Source organism: Idiotropiscis lumnitzeri, chromosome 14 (genome assembly GCF_059441095.1).
Source record: "Idiotropiscis lumnitzeri isolate Australia: NSW breed Sydney's pygmy pipehorse chromosome 14, RoL_Ilum_1.0, whole genome shotgun sequence".
Taxonomy (NCBI): Eukaryota; Metazoa; Chordata; class Actinopteri; order Syngnathiformes; family Syngnathidae; genus Idiotropiscis; species Idiotropiscis lumnitzeri.
This window is the reverse complement of record NC_142404.1, coordinates 16,789,706-16,812,460: the sequence shown is the minus strand read 5'-3', so window position 1 is coordinate 16,812,460 and position 22,755 is coordinate 16,789,706. Positions and strand designations below refer to the sequence as shown.

Here is a 22,755-nt window from a genome sequence, read left to right as displayed (position 1 = left end):
CCATATGAAACGGGCCGCAGCACTTTGCTCTGACAGCGCGGACAGCGCCGGCGTTTCATGCAGCCAGCCGACGTTTTCTTTGCCGCGCAGTGGGTGAGGAGGCCTGCGCCAAAACAAGCACCATTGGCGAAAGCTTATTGACACGGCGAGAGATGTTTCAGGGGTCAGGTGTGGGTTCTCCATGGATCCAAACCCGGTGTCCCCTCTTGTCGCCGCCTGGATGACACTTCCACTTATGAGTTTACATCCCGAGCGGCGCTTCTTTTGTGCCATTGTGATTCCACAGTGGGCTTGGGGAGGGGCTTCATTGGAATGAAAATTCCTCTAATGTCCTTCTCTCAGAATAGTGGGGCATCTTTGCCGCAGTGTCGTCTCCTGCTGTGGGTTTAAGTCGCAGTAAGAAAAGACAAGGCCAGACAAAAGGGAAAGGAAAACACTGAATTACACCAAAAACGTTTTATGTAAATTCAGTTCTAAAACACACGGAGAGTTGGATCTTGAACACAACCCGAGGGAGTGGATGTCTTCACCAATTTTTTGGAGGCGGAACGGGGTCGAGGGCCATCGATTTTTATGAAAAAGGCCCAAGGGTCTATTGCTTGTAATTAATTTTAAGGGCTACGCACACACACAAAGGTTAGGGGAACCAAGGCTTCGTTTCAAAGTTGCGTTATTAACCACTTGATGACAGCTGACATCACTGCCCAAAATTATGCAGTCAAGAAACACATGAGGCAAAGGGTCAAGTTCATTTCTAATGGGGTTGAGGTCAAGGCCGGCAGTTTCTTCCGCAACCAAACTCATTCTGCTTCACTGTCCTGTCGAAATTTGTGACAAAACTCTTTTTTTTTTTTTTTGTCCATGTAGTGGATTTGAAAGATTCTCCAACTGGACATCGTCAACGTGTTGCCATAGATCAGGCTAACAGAGCCACTTGATTGAAATGCACATTCCTGTCCAGATAGTTGTGATGGAGTGTTCTGACACTCAGTTATGCTGCCTAATTCAACCCCCTCCCCCTGGAAGATGCCAGAGAAGGCAGTGTAGTGGTACCTTATCTCCACAGATGCCACTCATTGGGAACATCAAAAGGAGGCTCGTATGAGTGCAGAAGATGATTGCGTAACATCCTGGGAAAGGGGGTTGGCACGCTTGTCTCCACCACTCATCAGCAGCGCTAACAGCTCGTTTCATCCCTCTCCTCATCAGATTTTTTTTCATGACCTACGAAATACTGAGCATTCGTACGTTGATCATTTGAAAATCATTACGAAGAATGCGGAACCACTGGTCACTTTTCACAGCTTCTTTGCCCCTCGACATGATCCTCTTAAGAAACTGACCTGTATAATCACTGTGCCACATTTTCTTTAATTTGCCCACTGCATCATTTGCACTTCATGCTACGTACTGCTAGGGCTGCTCGATTATGAAAACAATATTAATCTCAATTCTTTTAGTAAAAATTGAAATTACAATTATTCAAATGAAAACAATGTTGAGACACATGAAATGTTTTTTTATCTAGAAATGAAAAAAAAAAAGAAAAAAAAATGCCAGTATGGTTTTCTTGTCTAAACAAAGTGCGTTGGCGTTTGCTTGCTATACGCTTAAAAATTGCCAGAGAACTGTTGTCACATCTAAATTAACAATTTCAATAGAGTTCACCTTTTGAAGTCATGTTTGCTTGCTGTGGCATTTAACATTGTTTTATAAATATAACATATACCGTGTGTAATAATCGTTTTATAATCGTTTAATAATCGTAACTGTAATTGAATATCGATTAATTGCACAGCCCTAAAAGTAGTACAAGTGTGACATCACAAACAACCCTGCAACAAATCAATGAAGTTCACTAACAAAATCTTGGTCAAAGTTGTTTTAAAAAAGTTGTTTATAGTCATAATTAATATACTTCAATGTATTGTATGTGTGTGCGCAGGATGTGAACTGGGGCAGTTCCGCTGCGGGACGGGCCGATGCATCCCATGGGACTGGCACTGCGACGGGACATCAGACTGTTCGGATGACTCTGATGAACAAGAATGTCGTGAGTCATTTACGAACCTGTTCCCTACCTCACAATTGGTCCATTGCTTTGTCCGGGAAATTGTTAATTACTGCCTTGCCTAAGTATGTATTGAAAAAAAAAAGAGAGTCAGTGTGCATCTCTGTCTTGCAGCTCAGATAACATGCGACGACAGTCACTTCCAGTGTTTGAGTGATGGCGAGTGTATCCCAGGTGTGTGGGTGTGCGACGATGAAGAGGACTGCGAAGACGGTTCCGACGAGAGGCAAAACTGTCGTATGTTATCCGTCTTCCAACCGAACCTCTCATTTGCTTTGATTTCACCACAGCCACTAGTTGACTCCAATTTATTTATTTATTTTTTTTTACGTATTGCGAAAATTCTCCAATCCATCCTCAGATGGCAGAACCTGCACCAGTGGACAGTTTAGCTGTAGCAACGGGGCGTGCGTCCCAGCTGAGTACCAGTGCGACCATCTGTCTGACTGCACCGACGGCTCCGATGAGAGAAACTGCAGTAAGTCTTCACCAAAATGATTTGCCCATCTTTGAACACCATCCTCCCATGGCATTTTACTCAATTTGTTCAGATTAAGAGGCTCGCTGATGGACAGAACGGGCCACAATATGCTTCTTGTTGTCAGAGTTTGATTGCGGATTCCTCGGCGGATTAGTCAAGCTGAAGTTCAATTGCTATGCCGCTATTGTCCCGGCTGGCACGCTGCACTCAAAGCACTGTACGCGAAGGGAATCCCACAATTGCAAGAATGTGGCTGCAAAAGCTGTTGCTTCGGTGGCAGCGTTAAATTGTCCCCTGCTTATCCCTCCCATGCGCCAAGCTTTTCACTTGCTGTCAGGTTGACGTGTGCATTATGTTGCTCAGATGATGATCTAATCTTTCAGATTACCCGGAGTGCACAGAGTTTAGATGTGCTAATGGTGCCTGCTACAACCGGACCCAGCGGTGTGACCACATACTTGACTGTCGAGATGGCTCGGATGAGGCAAATTGCAGTAAGTCCATTTTTAGACCTCGATATGGTCTTAGTGGCAAAGCCCCAAAAGTGTGACAGACGAGTTACACTTTGACTATATGTCTCCCCCTTTTTTTCTTTAGCACAGCACTGCACTACGGGACTATATCCGTGTCATAATGGGATGTGCGTTCCTCAACGTTATATTTGTGACCATGATGACGACTGTGGGGATCGAAGTGACGAACTGAATTGCAGTAAGACGACCCTGTAACTTCCTCGTTGAATTTACATCAAGGGCTCTATTTTTGGACTCTTGTTAGAGATGCGCCCGAATCTAAAATGACAGTCTCCATGTGCTCACTTCACGGTGGAGATGCTCTTCGCCTATGTCAAACAAACACTTTTGTGCTCCAAAATGTCCAGACTGTCAGTGTGCGAGTAGCGCTCCTGATTTAAAGGAAATGAGAGAATCTTCTTTAATTGGCCATGATTGAAGTTAGCTGTGCTCACACGCACTGCGGCGCACACTCCTAACACTGGGGCTTAACTGCCTCTGACACAAATTTGCGCCATATACTGCACCGGATTACCATTCATAAAAATAGAGGCCCTAATGTCTAGTTTTTCAACAGCAACAATCAGAATTCTCGTTTTTTTTTTTTTTTTTTTACTTCTAATACTGTCCCCTTCATCTTCAGCATATCCTCCATGCAGGGGCAATTACTTCACATGCCCCAGTGGTCGATGTATTCATCAAGTGTGGCTCTGTGATGGAGAAGACGATTGTGAAGACAATGCAGATGAAAAAGGCTGCGGTATGGATATTCATCAGTCATCATGTGCATCGTATAAACAAATGTATGGAGACACATGGACATTACACCTTTAGGAATGAGAAATGGGAGAAAAATATTGCGTTGCTCTTCATCAGGAAAAGGACCATGTGTCTGCAAATCAGAACGAAAATTAACTAAACTATAAAAATGGCTAGAGCCTAACCTCTGTCTGATTTATGAATCTTCTAAAATCTGTGTTCCTTGTAAAGTGAAAACAAATGTCTTCTAAATTCACTTTTCAGGTTAATAAATAGATTCCCAGTTTCTAAAGTTAGAGGCAGATACCAAGCTGCTTTTCCTGTGCTCCTCCAAGTGTGTCATTCAAACGGCTCTTTGTGGCACACGATTGCATAGCTTCCAGCGTACCCCTCCTCCTCCCCCCCCGCCCCAATCCCACCAGAGGGCTTTAGAATTTGTCCACATGGCTGTGAAGAGTGTGTGTTTTTAGAGGATGGGCTGCTGAAGCCCCCTGTGACCCCCTCAGAGTTCCCTGCAGTGATTTAAAGTGACAGTCCTTCCACTGACAATGATGTCATCGCTACAACTTGTACAATACAATACAACTTTATTCATATAGCGCATTTCACAACAAAAAAAAAAAGAATGTTACATTCTTTGCTTGTTATTATTTTTTTGTACGCTGTTGATGGCTATATTTGCAAATAGGTGATCTTTCATTTATTTTTGTTCAATAGAAAATGCAGTGCACGAGTGTTACCCAGGACAGTGGCCATGTCCATCAACTGGTGTGTGCATCCCCATGGATCAGCTGTGTGACGGGACGCCTCACTGCTCGGAAGGAGAGGACGAAACCAACGCCACTGCTGGACGCAACTGCAGTTAGTACACCAATACAATCCGTCTCTCTGTCCGTACCGTCTACCGTCAGCTAGTGATGGCAAAATGAAGCTTCAAATTTGCTTCATGAACCAGTTGTTGTATTTTGGAGTCCTGTAGATGGAGCTGTTGCTTTAAATAATGGCAAGCTAGTGTGCTTTCAGCCCAATGTTGAACTGAGAGTGCCATCTAGTGGAGTCCAAAAATACTACAACTGGTTCATGAAGCAGATTTGAAGCTTCATTTACCCATCACTTCCGTCAGCATTTGAATTTACTGATAAATGGCTCACCGGACCAGTCTTTGGTGTGTGTGCGGGCAATGTTATATAAAAATATATATTCCTCCGAGTTGCCGAATTTCTATTACAATTTGGACATTTCCACTTCGGGGTGTACTCACTTTTGTTGCGAGTAGTTTAGAATCCAATTTGTTGAGTTATTTGGAGGAGACTGTAAACTTACATTCTTGCACAAGCTCCTCACTGACTAAGTGGTCATGTCACAGGAAAATCTATATTTGCAAAAAAAAAATGTAAAGGCTGCATTGCCGTTTGTTCTTGAATTTGCTAGGTGTCTGGAGATGTTCTTCTCTAAGTTGTGAGCATCGCTGTCATCCTTCTCCTCATGGAGGAACCTGTTCCTGTCCTTCGGGATACACTGTCAGTAGCAATGACAGTCGCTCATGTAAAGGTACCTTTCATGTTTTAACGCTAGCTGAGTTTCACCAAGGTACTTTGGAGTTCCAAATTTTTTTTCTTTCGATTTAAGACTTTGAGGACTGCTCCATGTGGGGAGTGTGTGACCAGCTGTGCGAGGACCGTGTCGGTTCTCATCACTGCAGCTGCAGGGAAGGTTACGTCCTGGAGCAGCACAGATACTGTCGAGCCGACACCTCGTGTAAGTGTGACGTTCCCTCGCCGTCTTACACACAGTGAGCTCTCGAAATCTTTGAATGAACTTTCAAAACAATGTCCATTAGCATAACCCCCTTCCCTGTAGACGACCCCCGTGGCTGCTTAGCTGGGCGCATGTACTCCTTCCTGGTGCATTGTTGCATGCACATTGTTGTTTCAGTAAAGTCTCTTGGCTTTGTGGAGTTGAGAGGGCTGACCTCTTTGGCTTTTGAAAAGGGATGAAAAGAACTTTACTTATCTGAAATAACATGCCACATTTGGGAAAAATTTCCACTCCTTGAGTCCCACATGCACACCCAAAAAACTTGCCTGTAGACAATTGCAATCAGAAACAAACATAAGTATGGATATTTCTATTTCCTGATGTTTGTAAATTCTTCCGTTTCTCTGTTCTTGCAGCCGGAGTCCCTTCCTTAGTATTTTCCAATGGCAGAGACCTACTCATAGGTAACATCCATGGCAACAGTCTTCGCACTTTAGTACGGTCACAGAACCGAGGCGTTGCAGCGGGAGTGGACTTTCATTTTGATCTTCATATGATCTTCTGGACTGACACCATTCAGAATAAAGTAAGTGACTATAAACTGCTGCCGTTGGATATAAGTGACCCGACTTGAGAGTTTTTTCGATTTTTTTTTTTTAAATTTTGACTTTATTTTGGTGCTCACGAATGATTGTCTTTGAAGACGGTTTCCAAGTGCCCACTCCACAGCGGTGATCTTTGATTGTCCTGTCCAACTTAACACCTTCTCCCCGTGGCGGTCTGTACTTTGCACGATTTGATTTCCTGCTTGGATTGCAGCAAATCTCTTTGACTATGTCAAGGACTTGCGCCTCTTTCGTGCCGATTTTAAAGGCAGTGAAAGGAGCTGCTTCCATTGGGTGCAAATCATGTTAGCAGACAAATCATGTGTTCACACCCACAATGGCGCAAAATGCCAGGTTAAAAAATTTCTCATTCCGCAAGTGGTCCTTTCTGTTTTATCTACCAGTCTTTGACCCGTAAAGCGAATGCAATGCCCCCCAAACCACAAACAATGCTTCACAATGTTTCAGAATATACTTTCATGACTACTTAACTTACCTTTATTGTTTTACTCTCACTTTGCTACCATTTTAACACCATAATTGTATGCAAAGTTCAGCAGTTCGTGGCTGCGGATTCTATTGTTGCATTGTTGAGTCAGGAAAGAGTATCACAGTCGCGCCTACCTCGAAAAGTCTTACCTTTAAAAGTCTTTTCGAGTCACGCACCACTGCCTGTTGAAGAACTGGTCCTGTTGCCTACGAGTTATCGCTTGAAATATCTGCAAGGTTGATACAGTAATTAAGTGATGGCAGCTGGCTCCTATGCAGCGGGGTCATAATAAAGGGGAAGCTCTGTAAGATGTGAAAACAAATCCACGTGTATTATCTTTAGACCTTTCTGATAAGCAGCTATGATGGCCACATACCAGGCTGCAATTTTGTAATACAAGCTCGCTTGAGTAATTATTCTGGATTTGTTTTCAGTGGCACCGTCGTTCCAAACGCATTCTTCTACGCAAAAAAAAAAAAAAAGGGGCAGCTGCCAGATTGAAGGGCCAGGGTACATCTTTTAAAGGGGATCTTTGTAAATTAAGCGCCTGTGTAACTCCATGATTAAAGTAGCCAGAGTGCAAGCAGGGCATGTGAATGCAACCAGAGAGGTTGGACTACCACAGCTACAGTTTCTCTTTCAAACTGGTGACTCAGCTCACAAACGGCTGATATAGTTTTTCTAAAAAGAGACATTGAGTTGTTTATTGCCAATGTCAGCTGAAGGCTTACATACTAAACTTGAAATAAAGCGAATTACATGTTGTGTATTTAAAAGAACCACATTAGCTTCTGCTACTTTAATGCTAACATACTCCAGAGGCACGCAGGCTAACAATTAGCATCTATGTCGTGGTGTTGCTTCCCTTTAAGCAGCGATTATCTGAACACAAGTGCTGCAGCAACGCATAGACCACGTAACAATACTCATGGGCATATTATTATTTATCCTCTGTGAAGAATGACTAATATTACTGCCGCACTGAGAAGCTGGGAGAGGAGCTGAGTCTTCAGGAAAGTATATCAATATATTTATGGCCAAAGCACAATCACCAGAGCAGCAAAATGTGCATTGAAAGAAAGAGTGTGACAAAAATATTAATATGAATAAATATTAATATTTTATTAATGATATTGAATTAGGTCATTACTGTACGTTTTAATAAAATACAACATTGTAAATGACATAAATCTGTGAAAACGTCATCGCACTTTCCCACCAACAATGCCGTCTTTTGTGCACAGGTGTTTTCTGTGGACATGGACGGGTCCAATATGCAGGTGGTTTTAAATGTATCAGTTGACTACCCCGAGAACCTGGCCGTGGATTGGGTGAACAATAAAGTGTACGTGGTGGAGGCCAGTGTCAACAGGATCGACATGGTGGACCTGGATGGAAGTAACCGGGTCACACTCATCAGCGAGAACTTGGGTAACCCGAGAGGACTGGCGGTGGACCCCACTGTCGGGTAAGCACGTCTTCCCATTTCCACACACCTGTTCTACCCCGCCCGCACACAGTACACGACCTGTTTTGCGCTCCACTGGCACAGAATGTGTGTTCTTGCGTCTGCGTGAGATTAGCAGATTGCCTGCGGTGGATTTGCGAGACGGAACGTAAGTGATGACCCTAATTGTAATCCAATTGAAAGGAGGTAGCGCCAGATGGCTACTGCTCATTTTATATTGAGTCAATATCACCATAAGATGCCTCTGAGACATCCCCCTTGCACTTGGGAAAAAAATAAAGATTTGAACTTGAACTTTTGTATTATGTAGATGACACTTTTAGAAATGCCCGTTGGTCAACCTGTGCTCTTTTTTTTTAATTTGAATTAATTGCATGGACACAATGTACGTGCAGATAACATTGATACGCTTGCTGTCTGGATGAATATTTTTGGCTAATGTTATCATTTAATAAGCACACGGTGGGCCTTTACTGAGCAACATGACTTAGAAAGATGAACGTGTGCTGCTTAACAATCACATTTCAAATTACTCAAAAGTTTTTGATATCATTTGATCCTTCCTGAGGATAGAGTGTACATGGTAAGCATGACAACATCCAACTTCGCACATATGCAGTGATAATGCAACCACCAACCTGGTGATCTGATAACATTCTCTCAAATCTTCCAAATGCTTTCATCTTCATTATTTATTTTTCGTGGCTCCGGGAGTATTCATTAAAATGCCTCCTTCCCGCTTCCCCTCCACAGTTATATGTTCTTCTCAGATTGGGAGGCCCTCAATGGACAACCTGGTCTTGAACGAGCCTACATGGATGGATCCAACCGTTATGCGATCATCAGAAGTAAACTGGGCTGGCCGTGTGGCATCACGCTAGATATCGAGGCCGAGCGCGTTTATTGGGTTGACAGTCGCTATGATTACATTGAAACGGCAACTTATGATGGTCTTCATCGGTAAGTATGACAGTTGTGCATGTATTTCTTTAGATATTCATTCATAAACATGAAAAATATTTTTGCTTCATTTTATTTAGCATTAAAAAAAAAATTGGTCTAACCTTTTCAAATAATTGGCAAGAACCTTATTAATTTTGAATGGCTGCCATCTTGAGCGAGCGAGACAGCTGAAGGGTTATTTCCACAGTGGCAATTTTTTCAAACATTTATATTACGATAACACCAAGCCTGAAGTGTCATCATTTTCAATCTTTCGGCACCCAATTAGTTCCTTTGATTATTTCCCACAATTATTCTGCTGGTTTTCGTTATCAAGTGCTGTTGAATTCTTGTAGAAAACGAGTTGTATGAAAACATGTATTGCCTTCTGATAAATGAATATCCTCTATATTTCAAATAGGAAAACTGTTGCTCATGGAGGTTCTGTGGTGCCGCACCCGTTTGGGATCAGCATATTTGAGCACTACGTGTATTTCACCGACTGGACGAAAATGGCGGTCATGAAAGCTAACAAGTTCACCGACACGAACCCTCAGTTGGTCTACACGACATCCCAGACCCCGCATGGAGTGGCGGTGATACATCATCTCAAACAGCCAAACGGTCCGTCAGCCTCGAGTGTCTGCATTGATGCATTTTTCACTCATTCAAGTGTTCTAAATTCAACTTGTATTCTTGGCACCTTAGTGGCGAATCCTTGCAGTTTAAACAAAGGCGGGTGTGATCAGATCTGCGTTTTGAGTCACAGGAGTGACAACGGAGGGTTAGGCTACCGATGTAAGTGTCGCATGGGCTACGACTTAAACCCCGATGGCAAAAAATGTCAAGGTAAGAGAAAACATGTCCCGTTAATCCGCGTAACCTACACTTCCCGCGGTAATCCTCCAATATGACATTCTTTCGGATTTTCTGTCTCCAGCCGTGAGGCAGTTTCTGCTTTTCACCAGTCAGCTGGCCGTGCGAGGGATACCGTTCAACCTCTCTACACAGGAAGACATCATTCTTCCCATCACTGGATTACCATCCTATTTTGTTGGGGTGGACTTTAGTGCCGAGGATGATGCTATCTTCTTCTCAGACACGGCCAAAGATATGATCTACAAACAGAAAGTGGATGGGACCGGTGAGCATCTGCCTGTTTTGTAACTCAGCTTGAACCTGGAATCAAGTGTGAGAGTTGAGGGGTCGAGAGTATGGCAGATGGGCAGTGATCCTAGCATTTATAGTATAACAATATCTTTTACTAGAGCACTTTTCATAGCCCTTGTTAATCCGCCCAAGATGGAAAGATGGAAAAAAAAATATTTGCTATTGCGTTTGAGGGCTCTGTTTTCATCACTGGTGTAAATCCATGTGACTTATCGCTGCGCAGGGGCAGGTTAGACCTGACGTTGGTAATTTGGCAATTATGGCCTATCGTAGCAGCTCTTTTAATTCCCTTTAAATCCGTTGCGCTCGTCATGCACTAGACTCTCCAGATGGCGGAAGCACGTCTACGCCGTTAAGAAGGCACTTGGAGACCTTCCTCCAGCCATGATGATTTGTGTGCCCCTTCAATAGTTGTGAGCAGGCGTAGATTCAGACCGACTTTCTGCCACCAAATTGCCACTGCCGGGCACATCTCCACTGAGACACTGTCGCTGTGCAGGGTCACCTAACTTGTGCTGATGAAAAAAAATCCCAGTGAGTGTTTTAAGTTATGATTATGGTCAGTGAATTCATTTGAATCTTGACTCAAGGCACTGCAGTTGTGTTGTGCTGCTGCTCTTGTTGTAGAAATACACAAATCCACCAGCTACAAAAAAAAAAAAAAAAAAAAAGATGCTCCACTGCCCCGATTAGACATGTTGCTTTTGGAACCGCTCTAGTTTTTTCCCTTCCGGTCCACTTGAAGAAAATGCAAGCTGACAGCATATTTATTCAAATGTAGCTCAGCTTTCATCTCCGTGTTAAAGAGTCGTCTAACTGCTTTGATCTGCACAGGCAGGGAGGTGCTGGCGGCTAACAGAGTGGACAGCGTGGAGGACCTGGCTTACGACTGGATTTCGAAAAATCTGTACTGGACTGACCCGCGATACAGAAGCATATCTGTCATGAAGGTCGCCGATAAATCCAGGCGGGCTATCGTACAGAATCTGAACAACCCGAGGGCCATCGTGGTCCATCCTCTTGCTGGGTAAAGCAATATTTGACACCACAAGTTCTCAAAGCACATTTCCAAACCCTCTCGGCCAGTCCACACTACAATAGCCGTATAGAAAGTGAATGGATGAATGGCTGTAGGCTACATTTATTTATTGATTTATTTTTCATCAACGTAGATTGTGTGCATCGGTGTTACTGATGAGTATATACACTATGACTCACATGCACGCCACTTCACACACCAAGCGGCACTTCCCTATTCACAAAATTCCCGAAGCTAAATCCATGGGGAAATTCTTATTCGGCACAAGCTGTTATTTCCAATAGCCTCAAAGTCATAAGGCCTCTGCATCCACATGAAGAGATTAGCGTAGCATGAAGGCTGGTATTGTAGTGGTAATACCAGGCATTGGGCTTACACACTATTATAATAAAACATAAAAATGGAATTGCAGTGTATTCTATTCATTGTACTGTTGTTTCAAAACAGGTCAAATTCCTTATTACAGCCATTCTATTTGTTTATGTTGCTTTTTCAGATATATTTTTTGGACCGATTGGTACCGGCCAGCGAAGATTATGAGAGCTTGGGGCGATGGGTCACATGCCCTGTCTATTGTAAACACCACTCTTGGCTGGCCTAATGGACTCGCTATTGACTGGAGGTGAGCCCTGGAACAGCCTGGCCAGCAAAATCCAATTGTCTGAACGCTGAATTTATTTTGCTCTCATGCCTAATGTTTCCTCCCCGCCCAGCGCCATGCGTTTGTATTGGGTAGATGCCTTCTTTGACAAAATTGAGCACAGCAATTTTGACGGACATAACAGGATTGCTTTGGACCGCATTACTCAGATGTCCCATCCTTTTGGACTAACCATCTTTGAAGGTAATTAACCCCCGGTAATGTTTAAAGGACAGCGTGTGAAATAGTGGACAGGATTGCTGAAAGATTAAGCTAGTTAATTACTTACCTTACTCGAACAGAAAAGTAGTCAGCGAGCTGAATGTTAACACAAGATGCAAAATGACATAGACGGGCTAACAAATAGCAGCTATGTGCCGGTATTACAACACTGTCTCACAGGCATTTTATTTTTTTTAGGACTGCATCTTACTGAGTCACATAGTTATGAAACTCTTCTTTGTTTGCAATTGTATGACTGTATTATACTTTGATAGGACGACGGCTGAAACGGATTAATGGTATTTCCATTCATTTCAATGGGGAAAGATGATTTGAGTTGAGCAGGCTCAAGCACCACTGCATAAATATTTATATAGACGGTGACTAAGGTGAGGAATGCTCTTATACTCCTCTCAAGGTTATGCATATTTCACCGACTGGCGTCTGGGTGGCATTGTCCGCGTTCGCAAGACCGACGGTGGGGAGATGGTGGTTATCCGACGAGGGATCAGCCACATCATGCATGTCAAATCTTTCAACTCCAACTCTCAGATTGGTTAGTGTGTTTCTTGACACTTGACTCAAATTGGGTCCAACTCTTAATGTCATATTTCTGGCTTGCCTCCACCCATCGCAGGTTCCAACCCGTGCAACCGGCCGACAAATCCAAATGGAGACTGTAGCCACTTTTGCTTCCCAGCACCAGACTCCCACAGGGTGTGTGGATGTCCGTACGGCATGAAGCTGTCCGCCAACCAGCAGACGTGTGTGGAGGACCCTTCCAGCGAGCCGCCAACACTGCAGTGCGGCGCCAACTCCTTCTCCTGCGGCAACGGCAAATGTGTCCCAAGCAACTACCGATGCGACGGTGTTGACGACTGCCATGACAACAGCGATGAGGCCAACTGTGGCATCAACAGTAATGATTCCCTTTCAGTTGCTAAACAGTCTATCATCATGTTGAATCTTTCAATTCTGTACAATGACTTTGGATTTCTTTCCAGACACCACTTGCTCCCCATCGGCATTCACCTGCACCAATCAGCGATGCGTGCCGGCCGCGTGGCGTTGCGATGGCCACAACGACTGTCTGGATGACAGTGACGAGTCCGACTGCCCGACACATATGCCCGGAACCTGTCTGGCCAATCAGTTTGTCTGCGCCAACCACCGCTGCATCCCGCTTACCTGGCGCTGTGACACTGACAACGACTGCGGTGACAGTTCAGATGAAGCCGATTGCCGTGAGTTACAAATTTTTCACTTTTGTAGTTGATGTTATCATTTGGTCTCAGATTCACATTAAGGTCAATATTGATCCTCAGATCAGAGTAGCTCATGCCATCCAGAGCAGTTTCAGTGTCCAGATCATCGATGCATAGCCCCCAGTTATGTCTGTGATGGCGATCGCGACTGTGTGGATGGGGCAGATGAGCAAGGATGCAGTGAGTCGTTTCTCATTCTTAGAGGAAACCCTGTTTGCCGTAATTTGGACATTTATGGTACATCAAGGCTCGGTTGCATCCATATGCATTTGTTGATTTTCCACACACATTTTTGAGTCTTGTCAAACAAAACAAGCACTTGCTTTGTTTGTTGAACTCATATCCGCTGTTGCTCAACAATGTAGGTCATTATATGTAGCGAACAAACTGAGTGAGACTAAGTTTTACCCTGCTCAACTGGATTTTGCAGTCTACAACTGCACTGTGAACGAGTTCAAGTGTTCCCGCGGTCACCAGTGCATCAACTCCTTCTACCGATGTGACGGTGTCTTTGACTGCACAGATCGCTCGGACGAGCATGGCTGTCGTAAGTAAATGAATTTTTTTTTTTTTTAACTGTACCCTCCTGGGGGGGAGGGAGGGAGGGAGGGAAGGAGGGAGAGAGAGAGAGAGACAGAGAGAGAGAGACAGAGAGAGAGAGAGAGAGACAGAGAGAGAGGGAGAGAGAGAGAGAGAGAGAGAGAGAGAGAGATGCAATGGCAAGGTGGAATCAAGTTTTCACAAGCAAGATGGACTCATCCATTTGGAGAGGTTGGTCGGTGGGGGGACGGGACAGTTTAAAAAAAAAATCATGATTGATGAAGTGAATGGGAATGACAGCATACCAAATAATAGTAATAAAATCACCAAATCATAGAGCCGCAGAACCACCTTAATAAATTGAATAAACATTTCTTTTGTAAAAGCAGAATTGGTCAAGTTTCTTCAATTGGTGGTCAGTATATTTTGCAGGTGCACCTTGCCTTTTTCTACATGTACAGAAATGTCATTCGTGACTATTGCATGTTTCACAGCGACGAGGCCTCCGGGGATGTGCCATCACGAAAGCGAGTTCCAGTGCCAGTCAGACGGCAGCTGCGTCCCATCCAACTGGGAGTGTGACGGCCACTCGGACTGCGAGGACGGCAGCGACGAGCACCACGCTTGCCCGCCTCGCACCTGCCCTTCCTCACTCTTCCGCTGTGACAACGGCAACTGTGTGCTGCGCAGCTGGCTGTGCGACGGCGACAACGACTGCAGAGACATGAGCGACGAGCGGGACTGTCCCACGCCGCCTTTCCGGTGCCCCAGCTGGCAGTGGCAGTGCCCCGGCTACAGTATGTGCATCAATCTCACCGCAGTGTGTGACAACTCTCCCGACTGCCCTAACGGTGCAGACGAGTCTCCACTCTGCAGTAAGTCGCGTCATCAGCGCTCTAAAAACTTAGCAAAGGTATCATTTCACAACATTCAAATTTTAATTTGTCTGTCTTTGCATAGCGTTCAAATCAGGCATGTGTGTGATTTGACTTGCGTTAACCTGAAAATGATTTGTGATTTTCCTTTCTTGCTTTTCTCACAACTTTCAGACGAGCCTTTGCCAGGTAGGAACCAAAACTCAATCATTTAGTCTAAATGCTCTAAACAGAAATGATGAATTCATAGCAGGTTTAGTGCACGGCCCAGTCCAGAAAAAGTCACACGCTTTTTCAAAATTCTCATTTGTCACGCTCCCTGAACTCGATTTATTTGAGTCAATTGAAAGAAGGTAGTGCCATCCTAATTCCAGTGCCAAAAAAATCATAAACACTGAATATTATTCATACATTATTTTCAGGAATTGGGTTGACCTTATTCTTTTTTTTTGTGTTACATAAACTGATTGAATGCAAATATAATCATCATATCACTTTTTTTTTTGCTCTGGAAGACCACCTTTCATTACAATTCGAGATTTATTCCTGAGCCCATTTTGTCATCGGAGATGATCGTTCATCGTGCCTCTTGGTTAAATCCAGCTGGTGACTTTTTCTTGACCGTGTCGAAAATAAAGTTGTGTGTCCGTAACTTTGTGTGCAAATAGAACACAATTTCACGCATGATATTCTTAGTGTACGCAACAAGGATTTATATCCAAGCTGGTTCTGATTCGATCTTTTTGTTTCATTCGTCCGTCCGACTTAGATCAGGAGACCTGCTCCGACAACAACGCTGGATGCACCCATGGCTGTCTCCAAGGACCCTTTGGGGCCCAGTGCACTTGCCCTCTGGGCTATCAACTGAGTAATGACTCCAAAACCTGCGAGGACATCGACGAATGTCACCCTCCCGGATTATGTAGCCAGCATTGCTTTAACGAAAGAGGCTCTTTCCGCTGCCACTGCCATGATGGTTACACACTCGAAGAGGACCAGCGGACTTGCAAAGCCTCAGGTAACAAAATAACCCTGCTCTTTATTCTCTGTTATTTTCTCATTTTAAAGCATGACTAAAGGTCGGATTCCTTTAGCTAAGATAAATAACGTATACGTCAGTCAGTGTTCATCACTGGTGTAATTAGGACATGATCATCGACAAAGGGCTGTTCATGGGGAGCGTGCCTCTTGTACATTGAGAAGCCGTTGAAAGGAATTGTAACACAATAGCTCTCATTATTTGTGCAAAAGCGCATTCCCCAAAGGTGGACATTGGAGAAGGGTCTATTTACCGGCCGAGGTTTGAGTGGACATGCACGAGCTAACAAGCGCTCCTACATGAGAAAGTTTATGATGTCTGTTAACAGATTCTCGTCAAGCCTTCTTGTTGGTCGCCAGTCGCAATCACATCGTACAAGATGACATCAGCACTCAGCCCAATGTGGTCCACTCGCTAATCCGGGATGGACGCAACATCGTGGCCCTTGATTTTGATTCGGTCAATGACCGAGTGTACTGGTCGGACACGAGCCAGGACAGGATCTGGAGCGCTCATAAAAATGGCAGTGATCGAACTGTGGTGAGTTTTAAATCTTTGTGTTGTTCTCGAAGCACCGTGCTGCTCAACATGTTGTCCTCGTGTGTCGACAGATATTTGACAGTGGGGTGACTGTGACGGAGAGCCTTGCGGTGGATTGGGTGGGCAGGAACCTCTACTGGAGTGACTACGTTCTGGAGACAATTGAGGTTTCCAGACTAGATGGTAGTCACCGCACCGTGTTGGCCAGCGAGAATGTCACCAACCCCAGAGGCCTGGTGCTGGACCCAAGAGACAGGTCAGAGCAAAACTCTAGCGAAGCTCGCTTTGTGGTATTTGCCGAGGAGTTGGGATTAAAACGTTATCTTTTGCAGTGCTCACCTGATGTTTTGGACAGACTGGGGGAGGAACCCCCACATTGAGAGGGCCAGCATGGATGGGAAGCTCAGAACCATTATCATAAGCAACAAACTGTATTGGCCCAATGGTCTTACCATCGATTATCCCAACAATTTGTTGTACTTTGCCGACGCCTATTTGGATTTCATAGACTACTGCGATTATAACGGCAAGAATAGAAAACAAGTTCTGGCCAGTGACCTGGTGAGTGATGACGTTCGTCACATATTAGACATAACGATAAAAGTATTGGGCCACAACTTTTACGGGGTTTCATCCGTGCCTCCCCGATATGGAACATATTATATTTCCTGTTTGGAGGAACTTGCTATGTTTTCGTGTTGGAGCGGTGAAGCTTCCCCACTCAAAGGCGGCAATTTTGATACACATGCTGATGGCTTCACGTCTGTCCGAATGATACCTAAAACAAATTAATTTGAAAAAATGAACTGTATATTGACTTTTGGGACACAATATTTGTGAGTTTCCATGGTCAACCTTCATGCAGTGCCTCTGTATTGCATTCTGATGGACCAGTCTAGGTTTGACGAATGACAGCTTTGTTCGAATTAATATCCTGTTTTGTCGAACTTGAATCCATCTCTGTGATAATGCCGATAAAATTCCGAATGGGATGTAAAGTGGCCCAGTGCTTTTACGAATAATCTCAGCATAAAAAATATTGTTTTGGATTGATTGTTTTATGCCCCCTTTTTTTCCTTTCTGTTTCTTTGCTACTCTCTGTAAAAAAAAAAAAAAAAAAAAAAAAAAAAAAAAAAAAAGGTTCTTCAACACCCCCACGCGATTACCATTTTTGAGGATTTTGTGTATTGGACCGACAGATACATCAATCGCGTGATGCGAGCCCATAAGTGGCATGGGGGGAACCAGACAGTGATGCTGTTCAACCTCCCTCAGCCCATGGGTCTTGTGGCAGTGCACCCAGCCCGCCAGCCAGCAGGTATGGCAGAGACATTTGACCTGCATCTTATTGCCTCTCCGTTTGCAGGCCGGATCGCTTTGGCAAATTGACAAGTTATGATGCGCTTTCTCCATTAATTGAACCCGCTTGTTATCCGCTAACCGTCATATTAGAGAGCAGTATCAAGTTGCATTTATTCTCACATTTATGTTTGTGTGATTCTTTTCTAGCGGACAATCACTGCTCCCAGAACCCCTGCTCTCATATTTGCTTGCTGTCAGCCATTGGCCCAAGGTTCTACTCATGCGCGTGCCCCTCAGGGTGGACGCTGGCAGCGGACCAAGTCACCTGTACCAGAAGTATGTATCGTGGCAGTGCTCAACTAATAACTGGATTTAGTAAAAAGGGATTCCATACTTGGCTATTTTAATGAGCATATTTTTCTGCATGTGATGGTGAATTTATGACATACAGTCACAGAAAACAACAATTGTTATTACATTGTTATTATGTCTAAAAGAAAGACGAGTTTACGTCTGCTGTTGAATACTACTTGTTTTTAGGCCTGATTCGGAATTTAAAAAATAAGTTGTAGCCGATGTAAATGTGGTTTATTTGTAGTTGAATTTTGTGTTAGTCGGTCAAAAACAGTTGCCAGTCTGGCTTCTTTCCCCCGTATTTTTAATCAAGTGTCTCAGAGTCTCCTTTAGATCCTCTTGTCAGCTACATCTCCACACACACAAAAAAAAAAACATATTAGAAAAATCTGCCTATATGATTCCAAAGTCTTGAGGAGACAAGGAGCCTTTAGTCCGAGGAGTTTTCTTGTGTGGACAGCTTAGCTCATCTCAGGTTTCTGGACATGAAAGCTAACACGGTCTCCCCAGAGGCCAATGATTATCCAAGAATGAAATTGCCCCTTCACAAATGATTGATTCTAATCTGTGCTGACTAAGTAAATAAGATTCTGGAGCATACTTTCACTCATCAGTACACGGTAACTCTCGGGTAACGTGTACCTACGGACATGTGTTAGAATCCAGTAAAAAGTGTTATTATTTTTTTAATTTTCAATTTCTTTGTTTTAGTTGAGGAGCCTTTCTTGGTGGTGGTGAGAGACAGCATCATTTATGGCATTTCCTTAAACCCGGACGACAAAAGCAATGATGCAATGGTGCCCGTGGCTGGGCTTCAGAACGGCTACGACGTCGACTTTGATGACAGTGAACAGACCCTTTACTGGGTCGAGCACCCGGTGAGTTGCGGTCCGCAAATACTATGTGTGATAACACCACTACAAACTACAAGCACAATAACAAACATTCAAAATTGATACCTCTCTGGCAGTGACATCATCATGTATCCTTTTTTGCCTTTTAGGGTGAGATCCACAGAGTAAAGTCAGATGGTACCAACAGGACGGAGTTTGCCCCTGCAGCCGTTCTGGGATCTCCGGTTGGTCTGGCCCTGGACTGGATGACAGAAAACCTCTACTACACGAATCCAACAACACAGTCGATAGAGGTGAGCGCAATTTACAGATCGGCAGTAAATCCCCACGGCAACAAGGAATTGAACCAGTTTGTGCCGGGGCAGGTTTTGAAGCTGAGAGGTGAGTTCCAGTACAGAAAAAGTCTCATCACAAATAATGGCTCTCCAACTGGCGCTGGTAGTCCTGTTGGCATCGTTGTGGACCCGGCACGTGGGTGAGCTTTTTAACACCAAGCCTTCCGCACTTACACTGAGCCTCTTGCTCGACAAGGCCTTGCTCACTTGTACATACGACAAACTCACACGCTGACCTTCATCCTTTAAATGTTTTTAAGCAAACTGTACTGGACCGACCAAGGGACGGAGAGTGGCATCCCTGCCAAGGTGGCATCTGCGGACATGGATGGTTTGAACCCTGTCACTCTGTTCACCAACAACCTGGACCACATCGAGTTCCTTACGTTGGACATTCAAGAGAACAAGCTGTATTGGGCTGTTACAAGCAGTGGCGTGGTCGGTCTTCACTCAAATAACACGTTTTGCTCACACGATAAGACAAGCAGTGACACGAATTGTGAATGTCCACAGATTGAACGTGGAGATCCAGATGGGACTCACCGCGTCACCGTGGTGTCAGGTCTGGCTCACCCTTGCGGTGTCGCCATCTATCAAAACTTCCTCTACTTCACCGACCGCGACTTTGAGGTCATCGAGCGCACAGACAAGTCCACAGGCGCCGACAGGGTTGTGCTACGGGATAATGTGTCGGGACTCCGAGTTCTGAAAGTCCATTACCGAGATTGTGAGTAAGATGCACCAGACAAAATATTAGGTACACTTGATGTATCACAATTAAGTTTTCACTGTCAAACTAAACATAAAACAAAAACATTTACACGTTTTTATTTAAGACACCCAAACAATATTTCCTAAAGGACGGCCCGCCAGCTCACTGTTAACATAACGGAAAATGCTGTTGACATGCTAATGCTAATAGTTAGCATCAATAGTGTAGTTTTAGAAGCAATTGAACGGCACAATAAATTAGATAGCAACAGTAAATCATGTATGTTTTTGTAAAGTACAATATGTTGGGTTTTTGATTGAGAAGGCTGGAACCGATTAATGGACTTTCCATTCTTTTCAATGGTGATTGATGATTTGAGGTAGCGCATGTCAAGGCATCACTGAATTCTATCAAATGAGTGCACAAAAAAAAAACGTTTCAAGCAAATGACTGATTGTCGTTGTTGACCTATTCAGCCTCTGCCGGCACAACCAACGGCTGCACCAGCAACATGGCTGCGTGCGAGCATCTGTGCTTGCCTCGACCGCAGGGCCTCTTCACATGCGCCTGCGCCACGGGCTTTAAACTCAACGCTGACAACACAACCTGCTCCCCTTACGAGTCCTACGTTGTCATCTCCACGCTATCCGTTATCAAAGGCTTCAGTCTCGAAGGGGCGGACCACTCAGAAGCTATGGTACCAGTGGCGGGGCGAGGTCAGTCATTGCGTCCTTTCGGCTAAACAAGAGATGCTAACTCCTGCAGAGAACCAAACGCAAAGCTATTATTTTTTTGTTTTTCAGATTTTATAGGATCTGATTTAATTTCAAACTCTTAATCGGAATCAGAATGCCCTTTATTAGAGATAATAGGGTGCTTGTGATAAGATGAAATATTGCAGTAACAATGCTTGATTTCAATTCTGAAGTCGTCATCCAGCGCAAAAACCAACGTCGTCCTGGCTTCTAATGAGTTTCTTTTGCTCTTTCAGGCCGTAATGCTTTACATGTCGATGTGCACATGGCATCTGGCTACATCTACTGGTGTGACTTCAGCAGCACTGTTACAGCACAGAACGGGGTCAGAAGAATCAAGACAGATGGCTCGGGATTACGTAGTGTAGTGACAAGTGGGATTGGACGCAATGGCATACGAGGAATAGCTGTGGACTGGGCTGCAGGTATGCTGTTTCATTCTTCGAGAGGGAAAAAAAAGATTTTTTTCTTTTTTTTTTAAAATCATATTACTCTGCACGTAATTGCAGTTCAAATCCTATAAAACTATGCAACTTTAATTGAAAAGAAATGAATTCCAAACAAAGTAATACATCAGTGAACGTGACAAATTCATAAAGGTGAATAAAAATTGAATATATAATTATATTAAAAAATCATCGCAAAGGTGACCTGATGCAAATTTGAAATTCTATTATTCTATTATGTATAAGATGGATCAAATCTGTTAACTTTACTTCCAGGAAACCTTTATTTCACCAACGCCTTCCTGACGGAGACATACATTGAAGTTCTTCGCCTGAACACCACTTTCCGAAGGGTATTGTTGAAAACCCAGACCGACATGCCCCGCCACATCGTGGTGGACCCTCGGAATAGATATTTATTCTGGGCAGACTATGGCCAGAACCCGAAAATCGAGCGCTCGCTCTTGAATGGAGGCAATCGCACAATTCTAGTATCGTCAGGGATTATCACCCCACGAGGTCTAGCTCTGGACCGGGAAACCGGATATGTCTACTGGGTTGATGACTCTCTGGATATGATTGCCCGAGTCAGCCCCCAAGGAGGAGAGACGGAGGTGGTGCGCTATGGCGGTCGCTATCCGACCCCTTATGGCATCACCGTGTTTCAAGGGAGTATCATTTGGGTGGACCGAAACCTCAAAAAGGTGTTCCGAGCAAGCAAGGAACCTGGCAGCACAGAGCAACCTGCTGTCATAAGAGACAACATCAACATGCTGAGGGATGTTACCATTTTTGACCAGCGCATGCAGCCGTCCACGACCAAAGAGCTTAACGATAACCCCTGCGTCGAGGCCAACGGAGGCTGCGCCCACTTCTGCTTTGCCATGCCAACCGCCGACGTTGGCAACGCATCCAGAGAGTGCGCTTGTGCGTTTGGGAATCTGGCGCCAGATAATGAGAACTGTGTGGTGTCAAGGGATGACTATCTCATCTACACCACGGAGAGCACCGTGCGCAGTTTACGCCTCGATCCAGATGACCACGCCGTGCCCTTCCCCGTGGTCAATGTGCCACGCACTTCGGTGGCGCTGGATTTTGACCTCACTGACCGAAGGATCTACTTCACCCAGAGTTCAGGTGCAGGAGCCAGCAAGATCAGCTACATCAGTTTGTCTTCTCCCACGTCAGCTCCAGTCGTGGTGGCGTCAGGTAGGCAACGGCGGTACTTATTTTTTCTGGCTTCAGCACGTTTACGTTAAAACATGACACCGATTAACATCCTCAAATGAGGATATTCAGATCTTCGCCAGTCATCTTTCTAATGTCGCTGTGGTTCGAATGATGAAACAGATCTTGGGGCCCCTGATGGCATTGCATACGACTGGCTAAATAGACGCATTTACTACAGCGACTATGCTAACCAAAGCATCAGCGCGATGTCTGTGAATGGATCTCACAGGACTACCATAGCCCACGTGTCCAGGCCGAGGGCCATCGTGTTGGACCCGTGCCGGGGGTAAGCCTTTCTTGCATAGCACGATGATCCTTGGAATTTTGCAGATTCTGATCCGGATCCCTTCT

General features: G+C 44.5%; 1 protein-coding gene across 3 annotated transcripts in view; it reads left to right on the top strand.

Moving 5' to 3' along the window:
• lrp2a (low density lipoprotein receptor-related protein 2a) overlaps positions 1-22,755 on the top strand; it is a 43,935-nt gene that overhangs the window by 2,376 nt on the left and 18,804 nt on the right. For 2 of the 3 annotated variants that reach the window (XM_088314436.1, XM_088314438.1), the window contains exons 2-41: positions 1,946-2,053; positions 2,186-2,308; positions 2,433-2,549; positions 2,936-3,046; positions 3,150-3,263; positions 3,708-3,824; positions 4,541-4,684; positions 5,255-5,374; positions 5,453-5,581; positions 5,998-6,167; positions 7,921-8,144; positions 8,898-9,104; positions 9,508-9,710; positions 9,795-9,935; positions 10,027-10,230; positions 11,091-11,283; positions 11,792-11,917; positions 12,009-12,139; positions 12,576-12,713; positions 12,795-13,076; positions 13,162-13,401; positions 13,483-13,602; positions 13,853-13,969; positions 14,457-14,837; positions 15,012-15,026; positions 15,607-15,855; positions 16,205-16,416; positions 16,488-16,672; positions 16,749-16,977; positions 17,557-17,734; positions 17,926-18,054; positions 18,784-18,950; positions 19,076-19,219; positions 19,292-19,401; positions 19,522-19,699; positions 19,775-19,988; positions 20,450-20,689; positions 20,965-21,153; positions 21,451-22,383; positions 22,525-22,690. In XM_088314436.1, the coding sequence (XP_088170562.1) occupies positions 1,946-2,053; positions 2,186-2,308; positions 2,433-2,549; positions 2,936-3,046; positions 3,150-3,263; positions 3,708-3,824; positions 4,541-4,684; positions 5,255-5,374; positions 5,453-5,581; positions 5,998-6,167; positions 7,921-8,144; positions 8,898-9,104; positions 9,508-9,710; positions 9,795-9,935; positions 10,027-10,230; positions 11,091-11,283; positions 11,792-11,917; positions 12,009-12,139; positions 12,576-12,713; positions 12,795-13,076; positions 13,162-13,401; positions 13,483-13,602; positions 13,853-13,969; positions 14,457-14,837; positions 15,012-15,026; positions 15,607-15,855; positions 16,205-16,416; positions 16,488-16,672; positions 16,749-16,977; positions 17,557-17,734; positions 17,926-18,054; positions 18,784-18,950; positions 19,076-19,219; positions 19,292-19,401; positions 19,522-19,699; positions 19,775-19,988; positions 20,450-20,689; positions 20,965-21,153; positions 21,451-22,383; positions 22,525-22,690 (7,498 nt within the window). The remainder of the gene's footprint in view (positions 1-1,945; positions 2,054-2,185; positions 2,309-2,432; positions 2,550-2,935; positions 3,047-3,149; positions 3,264-3,707; positions 3,825-4,540; positions 4,685-5,254; positions 5,375-5,452; positions 5,582-5,997; positions 6,168-7,920; positions 8,145-8,897; positions 9,105-9,507; positions 9,711-9,794; positions 9,936-10,026; positions 10,231-11,090; positions 11,284-11,791; positions 11,918-12,008; positions 12,140-12,575; positions 12,714-12,794; positions 13,077-13,161; positions 13,402-13,482; positions 13,603-13,852; positions 13,970-14,456; positions 14,838-15,011; positions 15,027-15,606; positions 15,856-16,204; positions 16,417-16,487; positions 16,673-16,748; positions 16,978-17,556; positions 17,735-17,925; positions 18,055-18,783; positions 18,951-19,075; positions 19,220-19,291; positions 19,402-19,521; positions 19,700-19,774; positions 19,989-20,449; positions 20,690-20,964; positions 21,154-21,450; positions 22,384-22,524; positions 22,691-22,755) is intronic. The other variant, XM_088314437.1, reaches the window with a different exon arrangement.